This window comes from Thalassophryne amazonica, chromosome 3, assembly GCF_902500255.1.
Source record: "Thalassophryne amazonica chromosome 3, fThaAma1.1, whole genome shotgun sequence".
Taxonomy (NCBI): Eukaryota; Metazoa; Chordata; class Actinopteri; order Batrachoidiformes; family Batrachoididae; genus Thalassophryne; species Thalassophryne amazonica.
The window spans coordinates 78,325,627-78,351,539 of NC_047105.1; the positions used below are offsets into that span (position 1 = coordinate 78,325,627).

The following is a 25,913-nucleotide window of genomic DNA, read 5'->3' on the forward strand; positions in this document are numbered from 1 at the left end:
AAGGGGACACTCACGTGTCACCAGGCTGCAGCTGGTAGATGATTATTTTAAGAAATGTGCAAAGGGAGGGCCCAGGGCGGTTCGGTGGTGCTGTGCGGTAAAGCGCAGCACCAGCACATTCTCCCAGACTTAATAGCCAATATTCATCCATAAATAAAAAGTCACTTTTCAGTTACACAAATATGAAACCTGCAGGTTGCCCAACACCTTTCCACAGCACTCTAAGGACAGCTGTTTGAACAACACAGGGTTTTCTTGTTCCAGTAATGGTCAAACTTTACCACAGAAAAAAAACAGCTAAATTTTTTTCATGAAAGCTTTGGTCCAATTTGTAAGAGGCTACAGAAAGGATCAGATTTTCTTCATGCCCTGTAGAGATACAGAAGTCTTTTATTTTGAAATGCATTTTAACAGCACTGTCAGGAATATGATGACATTCTTATCATACAATGAGCCTATGGGGGGTGACAACTACGTAAGTCAAAGCAGTGCTCAGTGCCAAGAAGAAATAGATTTCCTGTGTGATTTGAAAGTCACCATTGTGACCTGAATGTGAACGTCTGGAAACCAAAGCTGTTAGTTTTGTGCTGAGGTTAAGTGGAGCACATGTCACCATCACCTGTAAGCTGGGTCAGTGAGTACAGTCACACCTGAGAGTGAGAATCAGGATGGCACACCACTTCAAAAAAGAAAATTAAGAAAGAAAAAGTCTCAAACCTTGACATTTACATAAAGAGTCACACTGGGACAAACAGTGAGTTTCCAACCCAGAAAAAAGTTATTTTTCTCTGTGAATAACAAAGCTTGACCCAAATTCTTAAAGACTGATGCTTTGTGTAGTCACTGGTGACTAGAGAATGAGGCAATGACTACTTGCGAAACGTCTCCTGTAAACCTTGCAGATTTTAGTAAGAGTTCAATATCCATCCCTCAGAATTATCTTTAATACTTGACAGCACGTGGGTGAGCACATCTGATGGGTGTCTGGAGGATTGCTGTAGGTGAGCCATGAACAGGAACTCCCCCAAAGCCCCAATTTATCCCCTTTTCTTTACTTACCTTACAAATATGTATGAGATGACTGTGGGTTTCATCTTACTCAGAGCTGGAAGCTATGTGCATGAAGCTGCCTCGCACCTAATGAAAAATAACCCTACACATTGGTGGGAAACGTCTGAAACACCCCGGTGTTGGCAAATGTACGTGTTGACTCAATGCCACCGCACTAATTTGCTACGCAAAAATGTATATTCCAGGAGTCACTCGTGGTAGCAAGGACGGACTTTATCACGAGTCTGTGTACTTCATGTCACAGCCTCAAATCCTGTGACAGTTAATCTAACACATTTTGGGGGAATATTCCAATTGGTTGCCTTGGAATTTCATCAAGTTACTCAATATGTGAAACTACTGCAACAATTGACATATTGATGAACCCAAAACAGTCTAGATATTGATATTTATTGGTAAGCAATTACAAATTTTAAGTGAGATTCAATTAAAATGAGCACTGAAACACCAATTTGTTTTAATCCAGTTTTCCCTATGACAGAGGCCAAATTAATTTGATGTAATCTCACCTGATAAGCACACACTTAAATCCAACTGACAAGGGGTTTATTTTCTTCCCCAGTTCACTTACTGCCACTTCGCTATCCCAGGCCAGGCCCTCCAACGCCTCCCAAGGGGATCCCTAGGCATTCCCAAGCAAGCTGGGGAAATATTAAGGTGCATCTCAAAGTATTAGCATATAGTGAAAATATTCTGTATTTTTTTTTTTGTCAGTTGTTTTCGAAAGTGAAAATTGTACATATTCTACACTCCTTGCCTATAAACCATTTTTGAATGTTACCACCTACACCTCCAAAAAATACAAAACTGGTACCTCAAAATACTGTAACATTTGATTTCAAATTTGAATTAACTCAGTTTCTGCAGTATAAACACCATGAATCTTTGTCTGGTTCAGAATACGCAATCAAAATCATGTGGAAGACTGCCAACTTGACAGAAGACACTCACCGACACCCTCTATCAGAGGTCTTCCAGGCTTTCTTTGCAACCACCCACTCCACCAGGTGATTTCACTGATTAAAGCTGCTCAAAGTGATGTGAACCAGTGTGCACGACCCCACTGATGCAGTTAATTCAATCAGAAGAGGCCCCGACCTAGTACTGAGTGCAAAAATCCAAAATGTACTCATTTTATACTTTGATTGCACATATGAAATATTTTAATAGTTTGAGATAGATTTCTTTTTTTTTTTTTTAAGCTCAATCAATCAACTCAATCAACTTTTTTCTTATATAGCGCCAAATCACAACAAACAGTTGCCCCAAGGCGCTCCATATTGTAAGGCAAGGCCATACAATAATTATGAAAAACCCCAACGGTCAAAACGACCCCCTATGAGCAAGCACTTGGCCACAGTGGGAAGGAAAAACTCCCTTTTAACAGGAAGAAACCTCCAGCAGAACCAGGCTCAGGGAGGGGCAGTCTTCTGCTGAGACTGGTTGGGGCTGAGGGAAAAAACCAGGAAAAAGACATGCCGTGAAGGGGGGCAGAGATCGATCACTAATGATTAAATGCAGAGTGATGCATACGGAGCAAAAAGAGAAAGAAACAGTGCATCATGGGAACCCCCCCACAATCTACGTCTAAAGCAGCATAACCAAGGGATGGTCCAGGGTCACCCGATCCAGCCCTAACTATAAGCCTTAGCGAAAAGGAAAGTTTTAAGCCTAATCTTAAAAGTAGAGAGGGTATCTGTCTCCCTGATCTGAATTGGGAGCTGGTTCCACAGGAGAGGAGCCTGAAAGCTGAAGGCTCTGCCTCCCATTCTACTCTTACAAACCCTAGGAACTACAAGTAAGCCCGCAGTCTGAGAGCGAAGCGCTCTAATGGGGTAATATGGTACTACGAGGTCCCTAAGATAAGATGGGACCTGATTATTCAAAACCTTATAAGTAAGAAGAAGAATTTTAAATTCTATTCTAGAATTAACAGGAAGCCAATGAAGAGAGGCCAACACGGGTGAGATATGCTCTCTCCTGCTAGTCCCCGTCAGTACTCTAGCTGCAGCATTCTGAACCAACTGAAGGCTTTTTAGGGAACTTTTAGGACAACCTGATAATAATGAATTACAATAGTTCAGCCTAGAGGAAATAAATGCATGAATTAGTTTTTCAGCATCACTCTGAGACAAGACCTTTCTGATTTTAGAGATATTGCGTAAATGCAAAAAGGCAGTCCTACATATTTGTTTAATATGCGCTTTGAATGACATATCCTGATCAAAAATGACTCCAAGATTTCTCACAGTATTACTAGAGATCAGGGAAATGCCATCCAGAGTAACGATCTGGTTAGACACCATGCTTCTAAGATTTGTGGGGCCAAGTACAATAACTTCAGTTTTATCTGAGTTTAAAAGCAGGAAATTAGAGGTCATCCATGTCTTTATGTCTGTAAGACAATCCTGCAGTTTAGCTAATTGGTGTGTATCCTCTGGCTTCATGGATAGATAAAGCTGGGTATCATCTGCGTAACAATGAAAATTTAAGCAATACCGTCTAATAATACTGCCTAAGGGAAGCATGTATAAAGTGAATAAAATTGGTCCTAGCACAGAACCTTGTGGAACTCCATAATTAACTTTAGTCTGTGAAGAAGATTCCCCATTTACATGAACAAACTGTAATCTATTAGACAAATATGATTCAAACCACTGCAGCGCAGTACCTTTAATACCTATGACATGCTCTAATCTCTGTAATAAAATTTTATGGTCAACAATATCAAAAGCAGCACTGAGGTCCAACAGAACAAGCACAGAGATGAGTCCACTGTCCGAAGCCATAAGATGATCATTTGTAACCTTCACTAATGCTGTTTCTGTACTATGATGAATTCTAAAACCTGACTGAAACTCTTCAAATAGACCATTCCTCTGCAGGTGATCAGTTAGCTGTTTTACAACTACCCTCTCAAGAATCGTTGAGAGAAAAGGAAGGTTGGAGATTGGCCTATAATTAGCTAAGATAGCTGGGTCAAGTGATGGCTTTTTAAGTAATGGTTTAATTACTGCCACCTTAAAGGCCTGTGGTACATAACCAACTAACAAAGATAGATTGATCATATTTAAGATTGAAGCATTAAATAATGGTAGGACTTCCTTGAGCAGCCTGGCAGGAATGCTGTAGGCAAACAAAAAAAAATGCTTGAAACATTTTAATTTATATGTAATGAGTCAAGAATATCAAAAAAGTTCACTTACTGAAATATTTGACAAAAGAGATTGAACTTTTTCACAATATTGTAATTTGAAATGGATGTGTAATCCCTCCCGGTTCTGCCTCCTCCCAGTTAGATGTGCCTGGAAGACCTCATTAGGGGAACTATTAGGGGACATCCTCACGTTATGTTTAAATCACCTGAGCATTACTTTTGATGTGAATGAACAGCAGCTCTACTCTAAGAGCATCCCAGATATTCAAACCTCTCACCCTATATGCTTGAGTAAGGCCAGATATCTTTCAGAGGAACCTCATTTCCACCACTTGTATTCCCCCGTTTTGTTCATTTGGTCACTACCCAAAACTCATGACCACAGGTGAGGATAACCAAATGCAAATCAGTCTGTTGACCTCATGCTCCATCTTACCACCACTTGTGAACAAGACGTGGCGATACTTGCACTCCACTTGGGGTGGTAATTCCTTCTGGACCCAGAGGGAACAACCCACCAGTTGTAGACAGAAAAAAGAAGACATAAAATAGAGCAGGCAGCTCTGTGGAATAAGAGTTGGTCTACCAATACATAGACCTGGGTAGCTGTACAATGGAAGCCTATGGAGCAAGCTAAAAACCTCAAAGCAAACCACTTGTTACCACTGAACAGGTGAAAATGTCAGAAGTATCTGACAGCAAAGAAAGGGTCCTTATCTAAGGTGTGAATATTGACCTTGATCTTAGTTTTCTTTTAGTTTGGGAATACCACTTTCCACAAAATCCATACAAGTGGGTTGTTAAACTGGCTGGAAAAGTGATTTCTATTAATACTACATATTCTGCTCCAGCATTCATGGCGTTGGGCTTGAGACCAGAGGATCCTTGGTTCAAATCCCAGCCTGACCAGAAAATCACTGAGGGCCCTTGGGCAAGGTCCTGCATCCCCTAGTTGCTCCCGGTGTGTAGCGAGTACCTTGTATGGCAGCACCCTCACATCGGGGTGAATGTGAGGCATTAGTGTGTAAAGTGCTTTGAGCATCTGATGCAGATGGAAAAGCGCTATATAAATGCAGTCCATTTACTTACCATTGTTAATGCATTTTTTTGTTAAACCCTTAAAGCATAAAGTCTGCACCTCAATCACATCTCGGCTGGTGGATTCCAACTCCTGTGGTGGTGTACAGATGAAAAATTACAAATTGTTACCGTCCAAATATTGATGGGTGCGACTGTACAACTGGACCATCTTACAATGATAATTAGCTTTTTTTTTTTTTTTAAGCGGCAAGCAAATCTCAGCGATACAAATAGAGGCCTCGAGTTCTGTCCTAGGTAAATAATCAAAGCATTTTTCATGAGATTATCTCAATTGCTTACACTGTAAAAGTCACATAATTCACAAAATGCCAACACAGGATGAAAGAACAGGTTGTGTTTAATGTGTGATTTTAATCCAAAGCTGAAATCAGACAAAAGAACAGCAGCTCAAGCTGAATGAATAACTGCTTCCACTACAAAAAAAAGGTGTGTGGGGGGGGGGGGGGGGGGGGGGGAATCCACTGTCACAATGATTTTTTTTTATTTTTTTTTTACAGTGCAGTGACAAATATGTGGATGTGAAAAATGCATATGCAATTGTATAAAGTGAAAGTAAACTGGGAAAAAAGGCAATTCCCATGATCCCAAATGAACCAGAAAGTATCCCGTTGTACCGAGGAGTCATCGAACCATCACTCCCTCGGTGACTGTGACAACATCTTGCTGGTGACACATCAGCTCCTGCTCCAGAGTGAGGAACAACTCTGATATATTCTTCTAATCCAGAAGTATGAGCAAAACTCGATTCTTGAGAAAGCACAGATATTGGGCAAGACAAGTCCATTGTCCCATAGAGCCTTCTGGATTTGCAGATGAACTGCTACAACAACATCAGGAGAGCTTGTCAAAAACATGTTGAGAGCTCAACCGTTCAGGTAGAACTGTGTGATCCCTAAAAGGTGCTGCTGCTACATAAACAAACACACACACACACACACACACACACACACACACACACACACACACACACACACACACACACACACACACACACACACACACACACTGCCAAGTTTGTGCTAGTCATCTCAGTCACATCTGCTAAGAAAAATCAATAACCAAATGTCGGAGCAGTACTTTAACACAAAAGACACCTGCATAGAATGAACGTGAAATGCAATGTGGCAATTTGATCAATTATCAAGCCAAAACTAGAGGGGGGGATTACTTGAGCCAAATGATAGGGTGTCAAAGGTAATCTTTTTTTTATGTCACAGCAACACTGTGTAAGGCCTATTCTAAAATGTTTATAAAATCCATGTAAAAATACAATTTCGACTGGCCCCAACTCTCCTATGAGCTACGTGGAGAATAAGATAATGAGTGTCTCTGCTCTGAAATAATATACTTTATAGATTGTGGTAGGAGAGAAGGGCCATACGTGAGGTGCTCAGTCAGAATGGCACATGGCCTTTGAAGAGTGCATAGGCCTCTGACAATCACTAAAAATAATCACACCCTGACAAACTCCCATCAAAGACTGACAAATTAATAATGATATCCAGCAACTTAACAGCCAGGGACAGAGTCCTTACATTCCTCTTGTCATTTCAAAAGTATTTGTTCATTTTGCATGAATGAAAAATGAACCTTCCCTTTATTTTTTTTTGGGGGGGGGGGGGGGGGGTTAGCAATTAAACATTCACAGGTTTGGGACTACAACAGAGCTGCAGGGGGAAAGAGTAACTACCAACACCAAGGCTTCATGTTCAATTCCAACATTGAAGCCCCTCTGAATGTAACCTGATAAATCTGGAAAAAGAGAGGAGTGAAGTGCCAATAATTCCACTCCTCTCCTTTTCTGTAAGTCATAATCTCTTAACTAGTGTAAAAACATAGATTAGCATCCTCTGTTAAAGCAGAGTGGTGGGTCTGTTAAAATGGTAGAGTAATAAAAACAAACATCTACAAAACATTAGAATTTGTCAAGAAAAATAAAACATAGAAAATCCATGCAACGCGACTCATGTCGACAAATTATTGCTTCCTTTTACAACCTGTTTTTGTGTGTGCATGCTTGTTTGCAGCTTTCAGTGGGCCGCAGACTCTGTACCCCCCAATGCATTAATGGCTTTCTTCCTTCTTTTCGCTAGCAGTGGATTGGATGACTCTTCAATGGTCTTGATCTTGATTTGGTCATAGTCAACCCTCATTGTTGCCAAGGCACTGGTCATTTCCTCCTGAAGAAAGGAAGGAAGCTTATTAGACTCCTCATGTTCAACATCCAGTCATAACACTAGACTTCCTGATTAATCTAGCAAAGATGTGCCCACAAAACATCAAGCTGTGGACTTGCTGAGGTGTGGTGTGGACTGGTGGATGATTCTGGACAGCAATGTCCAGGATCGTTCGTACTGGAGCAGTGCTGCATGAAAATGTGGATTGTGTGAAGCACTTCTGTACGACTGAGTGACAAATTCCCGAGCCTGTCTCACTATGACTGTTTTGGAAAAGTGCAATAGAACACGGATTTGCCATGTGTATTCTGTTGCTGGGAGTCTGGGGTGTTGCGACCACTGGACTCCATAAGCATGTGGGCAGCTGAGCTGCAACATTTCTGTATTTGCATGATTAACATTTATTTACTAAATGTAATTTCTGAAACACCATTCTCATTACCGCAAAATGCGTTTATTTGCAAATTACATATGGTTTGTAATTGCATTTACACAAATTATAGCACTTCTGTAATCTCTATTATAGGAAAAAAATACCTGTCAGTTTTCAATAAAACATCTGAAAAAAAGATGCAAATTATCAAGTATGTTGTGGTAATAACAGAAATGAACTATAAAAAATAATGAATATAAAAATGTCATGTCTCCTGAGGGGGTGTGTGTGTGTGTACACACACACGTACACACACGTACACGCACACACGCACACACACGTACACACACACACGTACACGTACACACGTACACACACACGTACACGTACACACGTACACGTACACGTACACACGTACACGTACACACGTACACACGTACACACACACGTACACACGTACTCGTACACACACGCACACGCACACGTACACACACGCACACACACGCACACACGCACACACGCACGTACACACGCACGCACACACACGCACGCACACACACGCACGCACGTACACGTACACACACACGTACACACACACGTACACACACACGTACACACACACGTACACACACACGTACACACACACGTACACACACACGTACACACGTACACACACACGTACACACGTACACACACACGTACACGCACACACACGTACACGTACACACACGTACACGTACACACACGTACACACACGCACACGTACGCACACGCACACGCACACGTACGCACACGTACACGCACACGTACACGCACACGTACACACACGCGTACACACACGTACACACACACGCACACGTACACACACACGCACACGTACACACACACGTACACACGCACACGTACACACGCACACGTACACACGCACACGTACACACGCACACGTACACACGCACTCACACGTGCACACACGCACACACACACCTACGCACACGCACACGTACACACACACGTACACACACACACACGTACACACACACACGTACACACACACACACACGTACACACGCACACGTACACACGCACGTACACACACGCACGCGTACACACGCACACGTACACACGCACACGTGCACACGCACACACGTGCACACGTACACACGCACACGCACACACGTGCACACGTACACACGCACACACACGTGCACACACGCACACACACACCTATGCACACGCACACACACACACGCACGTATGCACGCACACGTACACGCACACACGTACACGCACACACACACCTACGCACACGCACAAACATGCACGTACGCACGCACGTACGTACACACACGTACGTACACACACACACGTACGTACGTACACACACACACGCACACGTACGCACGCACACGCGCACGTACGCACACACGCGCACGTACGCACACGCGCACGTACGCACACACGCACACGTACACGTACACACGTACACACACACACGTACACGTACACACACACGTACACACACACGCACACACGTACACACACGTACACACACACGCACACACGTACACACACGCACACACACACGTACATACACACACGTACACACACGCACGTACACGTACACACACACACGTACACACACACGTACACACACATACACACATACGTACACACGTACACACACACGTACACACACGTACACACACGTACACACATACGTACACGCACACACACACACGTACACACACACGTACACGTACACACACGTACACGTACACACACACGTACACACACGTACACGTACACGCACACACGTACACACGCACACACGTACACACGCACACACGTACACACACGTACACGTACACACACGTACACGTACACACGCACACGTACTCACACACGCACGTACACATACACACGCGCACGTACACGCACACGTACACACGTACACGCACACGTACACGCACACGTACACACGTACACGCACACACGTACGCACACACATACACACACATACGCACGCACGCACACGTACGCACGCGTACGTACGCACACACACGCGTACGTACGCGTGTGTGTGCGTACGTACGCGTGTGTGTGCGTACGTACGCACACACACGCGTACGTACGCACACACACGCATACGCACGTACACACACATACGCACGTACACATATACGCACTTACACGCACGTACACATACACGCACACGTACACGCACGCACGTACACTTATGCACGCACGCACACGCACGCACACGTACACGCACACACGCACACGTACACACGCACGCACACGTACACACGCACGTACACGTGCACACGTACGTACGTACACACACGTACGTACGTACACACACGTACATACGTACACACACGTACATACGTACACACACGTACGTACGTACACACACACACGTACGTACGTACACACACACACACGCACACGTACGCACACACATACACACGCACGCGTACGCACGCACACGTACGCACGCACACGCGCACGTACGCACGCGCACGTACGCACACACACGCGCACGTACGCACACGCACACACACGCGCACGCACACATGCACGCACGCACGCACGCGCGTACACAAACGCGTACACACACACACACACACACACGTACACACACACACGCGTACACACACACACGCGTACACACACACACACGCGCGTACACACACACACACACGCGTACACACACACACACACGCGTACAGACATACACGCGTACACACAGACATACACGCGTACACACACACACACACGCGTACACACACGCGTACACACACACACACGCGTACACACACACACACGCGTACACACACACACACGCGTACACACACACACGCGTACACACACACACACACACACGCGTACACACACACACACGCGTACACACACACGCGTACACACACACACGCGTACACACACACGCGTACACATACACACACGCGTACACACACACACACACACACACGCGTACACACACACGCGTACACATACACACACGCGTACACACACACACACACACACGCGTACACACACACACACGCGTACACACACACACACGCGTACACACACACACGCGTACACACACACACACGCGTACACACGCATGCTTACACACACACGCTTACACACACACGCTTACACACATACACACACACACACACACACACACACACGCGTACACACACACGCTTACACACACGCGTACACACACACGTACACACGTACACACGTACACACGTACACACGTACACACGTACACACGTACACACGTACACACACGCGTACACACGTACACACGTACACACACGTACACACGTACACACACACACGCGTACACACACGCACGTACACACACACGCACGCACGCACACACGCACACACACGCACACGCACGTACACACGTACGTACACACACACAAGTACACACACACACACACACGTACACACACACACACACACGTACACACACACAAGTACACACACACAAGTACACACACACAAGTACACACACACACACACACACGTACACACACACACGTACGTACACACGTACACGTACACACACACGTACACGTACACACACACGTACACACACACACACACACACACACACACACACGTACACACACACGTACACACACACACACACACACACACACACACACACACACACACACACACACACACACGTACACACACACACACACGTACACACACACACACGTACACACACACACACACGTACACACACACACACACACACGTACACACACACACACGTACACACACACACACACACACGTACACACACACACACACACACGTACACACACACACACACACACGTACACACACACACACACACGACATACACACACACACGTACACACACACACACACACGTACACATACACACACACACACACGTACACATACACACACACACACACGTACACATACACACACACCACACACACACACACACACGTACACATACACACACACACGTACACACCCACACACGTACACACACACGTACACACACACACACACGTACACACACACGTACACACACACACACACGTACACCAACACACCCGTACACACACACACACAGTACACATACACAAACACACACACGTACACACACACACGTACACACACACACACACGTACACACACACACGTACACATACATACACACACACACACGTACACATACACACACACACGTACACACACACACACACGTACACACACACACACACACGTACACACACACACACACAAACGTACCCACACACACACACGTACACACACACACACACACACGTACACACAAACACACACACACGTACACACACACCACACACGTACACACACACACACACAACGTACACACACACACCACACGTACAACACACACACACACACGTACACACACACACACACACACGTACACACACACACACACACGTATACGTACACACACACACACACACATGTATACATACACACACACACACGTACACATGTATACATACACACACACACACACGTACACATATACATACACACACACACACGTACACATATACATACACACACACACACACGTACACATAATACACACACACACACGTACACATACACACACACACACACACACGTACATACACACACACACACACACACACGTACACATACACACACACACACACACGTACACATACACACACACACACACACGTACACATACACACACACACACACAGGTACACATACACACACACACACGTACACATACACACACACACACACACGTACACATACACACACACACACACGTACACATACACACACACACACACAGGTACACATATACACACACACACGTACACATATACACACACACACACAGGTACACATATACACACACACACGTACACATATACACACACAGGTACACATATACACACACACACACACACAGGTACACATATACACACACACACACACACACGTACACATATACACATACACACACACGTACACATACACATACACACACACGTACACATACACACATACACACACACGTACACATACACACATACACACACACGTACACATACACACATACACACACACGTACACATACACACATACACACACACGTACACATACACACATACACACACGTACACATACACACATACACACACACGTACACATACACACATACACACACACGTACACATACACACATACACACACACACGTACACATACACACATACACACACACGTACACATACACACATACACACACACGTACACATACACACACACGTACACATATACACACACACGTACACATATACACACACACGTACACATATACACACACACGTACACATATACACACACACGTACACATATACACACACACGTACACATATACACACACACGTACACATATACACACACACGTACACATATACATATACACACACACACGAGCATGAGTATTAAAACCCACTTTAGAAATGACCAAAAATTTATATTTTAAGCCATATATTTAAAATATATTTTTCCTGGACTTCATGGGCAACATGCCATTAAATATACAACCCCTGGTAAAAATTATGGAATCACCGGCCTCAAAGGATGTTCATTCAGTTGTTTAATTTTGTAGAAAAAAAGCAGATCACAGACATGACACAAAACTAAAGTCATTTCAAATGGCAACTTTCTGGCTTTAACACTATAAGAAATCAGTAAAAAAAAAAAAATTGTGGCAGTCAGTAACGGTTACTTTTGTAGACCAAGCAGAGGGAAAAAATATGGAATCACTCAATTCTGAGGAAAAAATTATGGAATCATGAAAAACAAAAGAATGCTCCAACACATCACTAGTATTTTGTTGCACCACCTCTGGCTTTTATAACAGCTTGCAGTCTCTGAGGCGTGGACTTAATGAGTGACAAACAGTACTCTTCATCAATCTGGCTCCAACTTTCTCTGATTGCTGTTGCCAGATCAGCTTTGCAGGTTGGAGCCTTGTCATGGACCATTTTCTTCAACTTCCAAAGATTTTCAATTGGATTAAGATCCGGACTATTTGCTGGCCATGACATTGACCCTATGTGTCTTTTTGCAAGGAATGTTTTCACAGTTTTTGCTCTATGGCAAGATGCATTATCATCTTGAAAAATGATTTCATCATCCCCAAACATCCTTTCAATTGATGGGATAAGAAAAGTGTCCAAAATATCAACGTAAACTTGTGCATTTATTGATGATGTAATGACAGCCATCTCCCCAGTGCCTTTACCTGACATGCAGCCCCATATCATCAATGACTGTGGAAATTTACATGTTCTCTTCAGGCAGTCATCTTTATAAATCTCATTGGAACGGCACTAAACAAAAGTTCCAGCAACATCACCTTGCCCAATGCAGATTCGAGATTCATCACTGAATATGACTTTCATCCAGTCATCCACAGTCCACGATTGCTTTTCCTTAGCCCATTGTAACCTTGTTTTTTTCTGTTTAGGTGTTAATGATGGCTTTCGTTTAGCTTTTCTGTATGTAAATCCCATTTCCTTTAGGCGGTTTCTTACAGTTCGGTCACAGACGTTGACTCCAGTTTCCTCCCATTCGTTCCTCATTTGTTTTGTTGTGCATTTTTGATTTTTGAGACATATTGCTTTAAGTTTTCTGTCTTGACGCTTTGATGTCTTCCTTGGTCTACCAGTATGTTTGCCTTTAACAACCTTCCCATGCTGTTTGTATTTGATCCAGAGTTTAGACACAGCTGACTGAACAACCAACATCTTTTGCAACATTGCGTGATGATAATCCTCTCCTTTGTTTCAATTGACATCTCTCGTGTTGGAGCCATGATTCATGTCAGTTCACTTGGTGCAACAGCTCTCCAAGGTGTGATCACTCCTTTTTAGATGCAGACTAACGAGCAGATCTGAATTGATGCAGGTGTTAGTTCTGGGGATGACAATTTACAGGGTGATTCCATAATTTATTCCTCAGAATTGAGTGAGTCCATATTTTTTCCCTCTGCTTGGTCTAAGAAAGTAACCGTTACTGACTGCCACAATTATTTTTCCTGATTTCTTATAGTGTTTCTTAAAGCCAGAAAGTTGCCATTTCAAATGACTTTAGTTTTGTGTCATGTCTGTGATCTGCTTTTTTTCTACAAAATTAAACAACTGAATGAACATCCTCCGAGGCCGGTGATTCCATAATTATTGCCAGGGGCTGTATATACAGAAAATATCCCCCCAAAAAATCTGAAAATGTTTTATGTTTTTATGTTCAGAGCTTAACCCTCTGGGGCCAACGCATCATATACAATAGCTGAGACCAAGCTGTACTAAATTCTAAATAACTTTTTAATGATATGAGATGGAAACTTATTTTGCTGAAATGTTAACTCCGGACTTTTGAGTCAGCCGTCAGCCATCTTTGTACTCCTTATAGAAGCTTTGTGATGACGTGCACTGTGAGTGTCCAATCGGAATTGGTTCACCATCACATGGTTTTCCAAAATCCAATGGTAGGGCAGATTTAACTCACGTGATAAACCAAAGATCTTTTTTTTTTTTTTTTAGCAGTGATGTGTTACTAGTTGGCCCGTTTGAATAGCCATCTGGCTGTTCGCTCCAATGTGCCCTGCGCCATTACGCACAGCGATCAGTGAAAGTGAGCAGACGGAGCGCCTCTCACTCAATTTCACGTGCTCAAACACAGATTGTGTGAGTTTTAGAGATGCTCCACTCCTCATTACCTGTGAATGTTACTGAATAAGCCTGTGGCAAGCTTCATCGCTCCAGCGTAAAACACTGTTTACCATATCAATGGAGTGAGGGGTCGCTCCTCAGAGTGTAAAGCCCCTTTCACATTGGGGCTGCTTCCAGTTGTGTCGGGCGTTGTCATGACGACACCGCGTGGAAGCAACTCAGTCCCGAGATGATGCAGCTCGATGCCACAACAGCAGGAGGGACGCAAAGGACTAAGCAAATCGGATGCCAAAAATTAAACATGTTTAATTTTTTTTGCATCTTGTGCTCAACGTAGAAATTAAGTGGTTTCAGCGCAAGTCAGAGCAACAGGATGGTACTCAACGTGACTGGAAGCCACACCCTCACAATACAACGTTACCGGACGCCAATTTATGATTCCTGCTGTGTTCCATTGTTCCTGAAGTATAAATCACGCAGGATTGTTTTAATACCGTGTACACAATGCAGTAAAAACTACATGCTCAACAAAGAGCACAAAAAAAATGCTGATTGCAGCTGCTGCTGATTGCTGTTCCTCGCTGTTCTCTCACAAAAGTGTTTAAATAAAATCCATAAAAGTCCTGCTCACAGACTGATTGCCAGAGACAGGACATATCTACACCAGTAAAAAAAAATACAGACATCTCCAGTTCACTCACGGACGATTCGTTCACATGCGCGCACATGTGAACAATTAAAAGAAAAAAAAAAAAAAGGCTGGCTGCGCTCCTCGCTCTCCCCTCAAACTCATCATTGTGTTAAATACAGGACATAAGTCCTGCTCACAGGCTGATCGCCAGAGACAGGACATCTCCAGTCCACTCACGGATGATTCGTTCACGCATGCACATGTGAACGATTAAAAGAAAGAAAGAAAAAACTGTCTGGCTGCAGGCAGTCAGTTCCTTGTTCTCCCCTCAAACTCTCTCATCACTGTGTTAAAAAAGGACTTAAGTCCTGCTCACAGACTGATTGCCAGAGACAGGACATGTCCACATCAAGTATAACTCCAGTCATCTCCACATTTACTCACGGACGGTTCGTTCACGCGCATCTCGCGGTCAAAGGAGGAAAGATAAACTATAACAGAACTTAGAACGCAGACCTGCAGCTCAGCACAAGGACAAATATAAACTAGAGCAGCCAAACTGTGCACTCTGACTTCTCTGTGCAGAGAACCTGCAGGCTGTATTCTCACCTCCTCTCTGCCACCCTGCTGCACGCACCTGATGCAGAAATTCCTGCGTTGTCATGACGTAGCAGGAAACAACTCAAAGTGGGCCCGGTGTGAAAGGGGCTTAAGGAGCCAAAGTGGGCCAAAGTGTGAAAGCTGCTTTAAGAGCAGGACAGAACACTCCAAAACACAGTAGAGAAGTAGAAATTTGTGATGTGACCTTTGTGTAATAGCAGACAGAAATTGCTTTGAGATGAAGACAAAGAAAATGCATAGACAATTTTGTATATATTGTTCAAAATGTGCAGTTGTCTTTATTGTTTGAACCTTTTTGTTGTACAGTCTTTCACACAAGAGCCTAAATTACCTTTATAAAGTGTCAAAACAGTTGTTTATTGTAGTTTACTGTGTATTTTGAGTAAATGTGTGGAAAATTATTTCCACTTTACTTTTTCCTTTATTTCTGATTGTAAACCTTATTACACTTCTAAAACACAACTATTCCATATACATTCTGAAAGTACAGGCTGTCCTGGAAAAAAAGAGACATAAAACTTGATTGTGGGTTGCAGGGAGAGCTGTTAACAGCAATAATAAAACATTTATGCCAAGTGAGTGAACTGTCTAAAAAATGCCCTCAGACCCAAGAAGGTTAATCTTAAATGCTTAAAAGGAAATTAGCCTTTGAAAATGCAAATGCCTTTGAAAATTTTCAAGTTGGATTCCTTTTAAATCTGGATTTCATGAGAATCACCAGATATACTTTATTTGCAGTATGGGCAAAACAGTCACTCTACTGAGTCTGGCTTGTTAGGGGTTTCTTCCTGTATTCAAAAACCCCTGAGGGAGCTTTTCCTTATCACTGTTGCCACTGTGCTTGTTCAGGGGGGTGGGTAAGGTTCGACCTTCCTCCTGTGAAGTGCCTTAGGGCAACTTATGTTCTGATTTGGTGCTGTATAAATGAACTGAATCAAGCATCTTGATGAAACCTAAAACAGTTGTTTTAAAGTAAAATACACCTGCTGTGTCACTCATAATTAATGGATGGCACTGTCACATGACCGCTCTTTCATTTGTGGTTTTTAGACAATGAGAAGCTATGGCACAGAGGCCAAAGTGAAATGGGCCATAGTTTTGCAAACAATGCATATTGTGATGGAATACACTTTCTCTCTAGTCAACATTGAACTGAGTAGATTTGGAATTTGGACTGCTTGGTAGATAAAGCATGCAATTTGAAGACATTAGCTTGTGCTCTCGATAACTGCAGTGAATTATACATCGTATAAGTTGCCACTGTTAATACATGTTATGAAGGCAAAGCTATCATACATTTTGGTAAAATAAACTGGGACAAATGTCTCACCTTAACAACTTCCCAAAGGTCTTCCTCCTCCTTTAGCACACGGCTGGTGTGAAGAGGGGTCTGAGGAACCTCCATTGATTGCTTCAGGGGGAAACAATATATTTAAATCTTACTTCAGTTGGAAAGATGCCATATACAGTGACAAATTAAGCTGTATAAACAGCACCAAAGCAAGCTAGGGGAAAAAATGATGACAATGAAAGGTGATATGCTTACATTGATCCAAGGATGATTCATGAATTCTGTGATAGTCATCCTCTGGGTCGGTTCCGTCTTAAGAAGAGTTCTTATCAGCTGTTTAGCTGCAGACATAATTTTTATGTTGTCATCTTATACAGTCAATAAGAAAAAGCTTAACAGTGTCTTAATTATAGACAAACACATACCTCAAAGTGCAGTTAGATTGCATACCTATGCCAAATCCCACAAGAGGCACTTTAATAACAGAACCAACGACTGCACCAAAAGTTAGCAGTCCTGATCCTGAAGGTCACCTGCCCTATATGTGTTCACACGTACACCTGCCACAATCACAGCTTAGTCAAGTCTGGTGTTTCCTAGCTCTTGTTTAGTTGAGTACAACAGATTTGGTTCTTCAGCAAGGGATGGAGCAGGGACAGTTGTAAAACATGCAGGGCAGGTGCTCACAGGGAGCAGGACTAGTGTCCAGTGGTCTACAATTTACAGGTTTTAATTAGTAAATCCTTATGTCTGTCATACGTCACCACAGACTTACTACAGCACCACAAATTCTTATGAAATCCATAAAACAGTGGTCAGCCTTTTAAAAAAATGACAGTTTGGCTAACATGATTTAAAACTTCATCTTAAAATCCTCCAGATAAAATGGCAAGCACTGTCTGCACAGAATGACAGTAAAGAATTGGGCTGGACTTAAATGTAAACCACTGAGTACTGCATTATGGTAAATACACCATACCTCCCCAAACCACAAAGCTTACAACATCCCCCTCCCCCAGGGTGCGCGCGCACGCACACACACACACAACCATTTTAAAGTGGGCTTTACACAGATGTAGATCTGAGAAACACGAAGTAGTAGCAGTTACTAAAACCAACATGCCTACGAGAACATCCGTTTCAGTTGTAGTGAATGTGATTGATGGAAGTAAATGGGAGGTGCAACACTTCTATTCTTTTTTTAAGACCAGAAAGAAAGTACACAAATCTGCCATCTTCTCACATTTATAGACTGCAAGGTTAAATAGTACTTACAGGTCCTTCTGAGCCAATAAGGCTTTCATGAGGTAACTTGTATGAAGCAGTTTTATAGCAGACATGCAGCAGTGAATGTCAATATTTAGGATAGGATATGATTGATTGATTGATTTTTATTAAAGTGTCATGCACCACTGGTGCCCAGCCCACATGGACTTATAAGACATTGGATATACAAAACAAGATAACCACATACATGTCACAAGTTGCACGATTTCAAGATACAACTGGGTACAACACCTGCTGCCTCCTTTCCCAGGCTTTACAAACAAAACAGGAAAAGCAAATGTTTCTTTTTCAAAAATCCAACTCAAGATTTTATCCTCAGAAAACCAAAACATCTACATTTTTTTTGCACACACTGAAATAAACAAAGTCTTGAATCAGAATACAAAGGACAGTAAAGAACAAAATGATACTCATCTTCCACAACATCAAGGTCACAAAAAATACAAACTCTCTCCTGTTCAGACAGACCCTTATACCTGCCCACTTCCACTGCCAGAGGAAGACTACCAGATCTAATCTGAGCACAAAGGGACTGCTGCTTCTGAGACAAATTTAACTTCACATAAGGCTCAGTCTGATATTCCTCCTTAAACTGTATATAATTCCTTAGTTTTGTTTTCTTGCAGTTCCATAAACGAAGCATCTCTATTCTCTGCTTTATAATGCAGGGCTCCCACCCCATGTTACCGTCTACAGCCAATTTAGCAGTGAAAACCTATTTGGATATTCTGCCATGCCATTTTACATTGACTGGAAGACATAAACGTATCTGAAATACCTAAAATACCATTTAATTTTTAATGGATATGGTAAATCCTCCAAATCCATACACCCCAAAGATATAGTTCTGGGTTCAAGGCAGCGGGGTTGTGGCCAAATGGTTAACTGTGCTCGTTTCCATTGCAGAATGTTCCTGGTTCATGGCCACCCCTGCCAATTCTTCATGTAATGTTGGATTTGCATTAGGATGGAGACCCGAGCCCTGTTTTATAGAGCAGTCTAATCTTGTTTCTTCAACTAAACTCAGTTAATTTTTTTTTATATTAGTTGTTGCACAAAGTGCTTAGTCAGCTAAAGTTGCACGTTACCCGACTAAAGTTTTTAACCTGGTACAGAAGAGGCTAATCTTAGTTTAGTCGAGTAAACAACCACCACTTGATGGCACACTCAAGAGCACCCCTATGTCACTTGTATTCCTCCAAAAGGAGAGCTTGCTTCGCTGCAGCAGACGATGAATGTCATGATGTGTTTGACAGTTTTCATATTAGCCACTGGGCGTCGCTGTTATGCTAAGCAGCGTACTGTGCACACAAAGCCTTGACGGAAGTGGAGAAGAAGAACTTCTAGGTTGAGAGCAAAGCACATCGTTCTGTTTGTATGTGTCTATAAATGTCAATAAAGCCAGTTAACGAAACAAAGGCTGGATAGTTGATGACAACGACCAACCTGGATGTAAACAAAACTGTCACACATCCGAGGCATTTCTTGGCAACGGCGCTCCCAAGGTTGTTATGCAAGTGAAAATCATCGACTAACATAAGATGGCCAATCTACAAGTTTAGCTGTCAATGTAAAACAGCAATTAGACGGATAATGTTGGGCAACTAACCACAGTCGACTAAGTAAGTTTAATCGACTAAAAGATTAGACGGCTTTACGAAACCTGGCTCTGGGGTGAAACGTGCAAAAATTAACATGCAGATCCATTTCAGACTGTTGTAGTGACCTGAGCAAAAACGAAGGCTGAAGAGACTTGGTATAGTTCTCTGGTCAAGAAAGAGTGAATTAAATTTAGTTGATTTGGACCAGTCTTAATTTTTTTTTTTTTTTTTTTTAATCACCAGTCTGGAAATCTCTATTTGTTAGCTTTCATTTTTACTCGGTTGGCAGTGGTAGGGACTCTAAGTGCCCTTCAAGTACACTTACTTTTAGAAAGCAGGTCAAGTCAACTCAAAACTTCCAGCTCAAAAATGAATGCAGTACAAGCACAGAGATCTATGCAAACTGATGTCATCTCATATACAGATGGCCAGGTGCACATTAAGAAACTTACCCTCCTCTGATACATCAGACCATTCAGGGTTGGGGAACTCATACTGGCCCATTCGGATCCTCTTTTTCATACCAGGAGAGATGGCTAGACCATGGTTCGAATAAAATGGGGGGTACCCACACAAACTGGTGAAGGATTACAGTTGCCTGATTAGATATTTAGTTTAACAGATAAACACACCATATGCAAGTGATGGGATCCAAGAAAAAGCGAAAACAGACTGACTTACAGGATGTACATAATGACCCCTAATGACCACATGTCACATGACTTGTCATATTTCTCAGGGCCCAGAACCTCAGGAGCTGCAAGAGAGGGATGGACAAAATGGAAACATGGAAGACAGACAACCACTAGCGTGTTCTTTCCCAACCTGTTAATAAGCAAAGCATGAAAAGAGTGTCCAGAAAGCTGTCCTTACCAACATAATACGGCGTGTAGCAGGGTGTAGCTAAAGAGTTGTGTGAGGTGGTCTCCTTGGCAAAGCCAAAGTCTGTGAGTTTTAGCAGAGCATCAGGGCTCTTGGAGGAATACAGCAGGTTTTCTGGCTGCAAGAAGAATTCAGGAAGCCATCACAAGGGAAAAGAGTGTGCTATTTATTTACCAAGTTGTGGATTTTTTTTTTCTCCCATGTCTATGTGTCAATAAGGAGCTGAGGCACATGTGAACAACAAACGTTGACATTATTCGGATAACAGACCTTGACATCCCTGTGTGCAATATTGATTGCATGGAGGAATTGAATGGCCTCTCCTATGCTCTTCATGATGTCAGACGCCTCTAAAAAGTGAAGAAACATACACAGCAATTTTAAAAAGGAGCCATTTTGTATTGTGGATCTTGAAATACTGAGCACATGCTTTTAGCACATGTTAATTTGTAATCATTTTATCTGTGGAGATACACTGTTATATCATTGTTAAATTATATTATTAGTAAATCTGCTTTCATCTGCTCCTAGTCCCACAGCAGATGAATCGTTTCCATCTCACCCTGCCCTCTGTAACTTCCTCTGTTACACCAACTACCTGCATGTCCTCCTCAGCACATCCATAAACCTCCCTCTTCTTCTGCCTGTTGGCTCCATCCACAGGATCCTTCTCCCTATATACCCTGGGTCCCTCCTCTGCACATGTCCAAATCATCTCAATGTTGCCTCTCTGACTGTCAACAAACCATCCCACCTGTGCAGCCATCTGATATGTTCATTCCTAATCCTGTCCATTTCTTGTCACTCCCAAAGAGAATCACAACATCTTCAGCTCTGTCTCCTGTCTTTTTGTTAGTTCCACCATCTCTAAACCGTACTACACAGCTGGTCTCACTACTGCCTTGTAAAGTTTCCCCTTCATTCTTGCTCATATTCTTCTATCACAAATCACTCTTGCGACTGCTACAACACCTTTCGCCACCCACTTCACCCTGCCAGCACTCTCTTCTTCACCTCTCTACCACTGTCTCCATTACTTTGGACAGCTGACCCCAAATATTTAAATTCATCTACTTTCACCATTTCTACTCATTGTTACCGCACTATTCCAATGGGCTCCCTCTCATTCACACACATGTACTCAGTCTTGCTCCTACTGACTTTCATTCCCCTTCTCTCCACAGCATGTCTCCACCTGCTCTCAACCTGCTCTCTACTCTCACTACAGATCACAATGTCATCTGCAAACATCATAGTCCATGGAGACTCCTGTCTGATCTCATCTGTCAACCTGTCCATTACCATTGCGAACAAGAAAGGACTCAGCTAATTCTTGGTGTAATCCCACCTCCACCTTGAATGAGTGTCATTCCTACTGCGCATCTCACCGCTGTCACACGATCCTTGTACATGTCCTGCACTACACTCAGATACTTGTCTGCCACTCCAGACTTCCTCATACAATACCACAGCTACTCTCGTGGTACCCTGTCATAAGCTAACTCTAAATCCACAAACACACAATGTAACCTAGTAAATGTAAATAGATAATGATGCATTTCATGGAATTCATGCACATGTGTCACAATGGCAGCAAAATATTGCATCTGTTTTATGTCAATAAAAATTTGTTACCCCTCTCTGTGAAAGCCTGGTCCCCTCTGTCCTGGATCCGACTAAAAAGTTCTCCTCCATCCATGCTGCAAAAAATAGTGGGACATTAACAGACTTGTAAAAGAAAAGAAAAGAATTAAAAAACAAAAGCATGTTAGAATCAGGTATTTATAAAGGGTTATATTTCTGAGGAAGTTGTTTCTCACTGTGTGAGATTATGACACAAGAAAGATGAATTGTGCCAGGTACCATAAACCTAGTAATGCAAACAGCATTAGAATAAAACATGCTGTAGATCACCAACCCTGCACAAAGGAGATCATGTGACCTCCATGTTTTCCATGTGTATCTGATGCAGCCATAGCCGATTAGTCAAGTCTGGTGTTTCCTAGCTCTCAACCATAGTTAATTAGCAATGGGTGGAGCAGTTGGAAAACATGAAGTAGAGCTGATCTCCAGGAACAGGGTTGGTGAACCCCGCCACAGGTAAAGCCCAGAAGCAGCAGCCAGTGGTCTCATTTATCAACTGTTTGTACACACAAATTTGTGCTTAAACCATGTGTATGAACATTTCTACACAAAGAAAGGAATTTATCAACTTGTACTTAGATTTAGAAATGTGTGTTAATATATGCACAGCTTTGACCGTGCGCACACAGTATCTGGTGGTAGAACAAAGAAATTGCAACTACTTCTACCAGTGCACCGAGCTATGGATATTATTGTACAGCAACGTGCAACGACAAAGAATCTTAGAGCCCAGTCTCACAGCAATCGCTGAACAAAGAAAAAAGTCAAGTCACAAATCGTCGAGAAAAAGTGGACGAATGAGCCTGCACTTCTCCCATCACCGAAAAGGCTGCGAGTCCAGAGCGCATAAAAGACCGAAAAAAAACGCCGAAACTAACAAAAGAAAAAAGCGAACGGCGACCTTGACGATTTAAACAAAATCAAAACATTCATGATGACGTGACTTGACAGCAGGTATCAGACTGAGCGCCAGCCTGTGATCATTTCTGCAGCCAAAGTGTGCTCTCCACAACACCTGTAGCTGGAAAATCTGGTTGTCTTGACAACAGGCTTGTCTTCACAACAACTATGTGTGCACACACGCACGTTCACATGCCGTCTGTGGCTGGAGAGGCTGTGCACACACAGACGGCATGCGAAAGTGTGCACAGCCATTTGTGTGTGTGCACGCACAGCCTCTCCAGCCACAGACGGCATGCAAATGTGCATAAATAGTTACAGTAGTTGATAAAATGTTATGGCCACTATTGTTCCTGTATCACAACGTTGCTTTTCGTCCCATACATGGACGAGTCACGTTATTGAGCCGTTCAGATATCGTGAATGTTCGCGCAAGAAGTCGGACTTGGGAGGTTGGACGAAGTTGGACGACAGTCAAACAGAACACTGGCGTACGGGAACTGCGCAAACAATGAGGAACCATCAACACAGAAAGCACAATGGAATACGGACGAACTGGGGTTGTCAGAATTCATTCACATTTTCCACCAGTTTGAAAATTCTGACGAAGCGCCAGTTACAGGAAGAAACCTGGACGACGGTTAAACGATGTCTCCGAAAGTCAACATAAGTCCAGATTTCTTGTTTCGTTTTGATGTAGGTGTCCTTCGTTAGTGCCGTGTGACCGCGGCATAACTGGAAAATCACAACAAACAACTTCATGCATTCATCATTTCCTCATATTAATAAGCACATACAGTTGTGATCAAAATAACAATTGTGTTTAAAAAAGTGAGTAAAGCTCAAAATCCTTAAAACAGCTTTATTTGCATACACACACGTTTTGGGAACACTGAACATTGTATTCCAAATCAAAACATGAGGAAACATTTATCAAATTTGTTTTTACTTTACAAAAAGTGGAGGAGGAGGAACATGAGGCTGTTCCCCCCCCAAAAAAGTGTCTGCATTTTTCTTTACAAACTTAAACATTTACTGTATAAACTGAAACATGCTTGACTGTTTAGCTTTCCTGTGACTCACTGAAATAATATTAAGTTGTACAATCACTGTTTGTGAGAACTGCTTCACATCTGAGTTGCATGGAGTCAAAACTTCTGGCACCTGTGAAAAGGTATTCCAACCGGGAAAGACCGCTGTCTGTTTTGTAATCTAATGTGCAATCTTTTAGGCACAAGATTGATAAGCTGGTGAGCTGAGCAAAACACAAACAGGAAATTAAAGCCTGTTGCCTACTCATGATTATAGAGATGTGGCTTAATGAGAACGACCAGAACAGCAATCTGGCTCAAGCGGGATTTGGCATTCCTATCAGCCTGGGTTGC

General features: G+C 42.9%; 1 protein-coding gene and 1 long non-coding RNA gene across 3 annotated transcripts in view; one reads left to right on the forward strand and one right to left on the reverse strand.

Moving 5' to 3' along the window:
* Positions 1-5,660: 5,660 nt before the first annotated feature.
* mapkapk2a (MAPK activated protein kinase 2a) overlaps positions 5,661-25,913 on the reverse strand; it is an 88,460-nt gene continuing 68,207 nt past the window's right edge. For both annotated transcript variants that reach the window (XM_034166913.1, XM_034166911.1), the window contains exons 3-10: positions 23,620-23,684; positions 22,255-22,334; positions 21,976-22,102; positions 21,784-21,859; positions 21,555-21,679; positions 18,470-18,555; positions 18,254-18,334; positions 5,661-7,509 (exon numbers count right to left, since the gene is read on the reverse strand). In XM_034166913.1, the coding sequence (XP_034022804.1) occupies positions 7,360-7,509; positions 18,254-18,334; positions 18,470-18,555; positions 21,555-21,679; positions 21,784-21,859; positions 21,976-22,102; positions 22,255-22,334; positions 23,620-23,684 (790 nt within the window). In that variant the 3' untranslated portion in view covers positions 5,661-7,359. The remainder of the gene's footprint in view (positions 7,510-18,253; positions 18,335-18,469; positions 18,556-21,554; positions 21,680-21,783; positions 21,860-21,975; positions 22,103-22,254; positions 22,335-23,619; positions 23,685-25,913) is intronic.
* Positions 17,766-25,666, forward strand: LOC117507131. Its single transcript, XR_004559626.1, has 3 exons — positions 17,766-17,776; positions 21,434-21,440; positions 25,530-25,666. It is a non-coding gene; the product is annotated as an uncharacterized LOC117507131 (long non-coding RNA).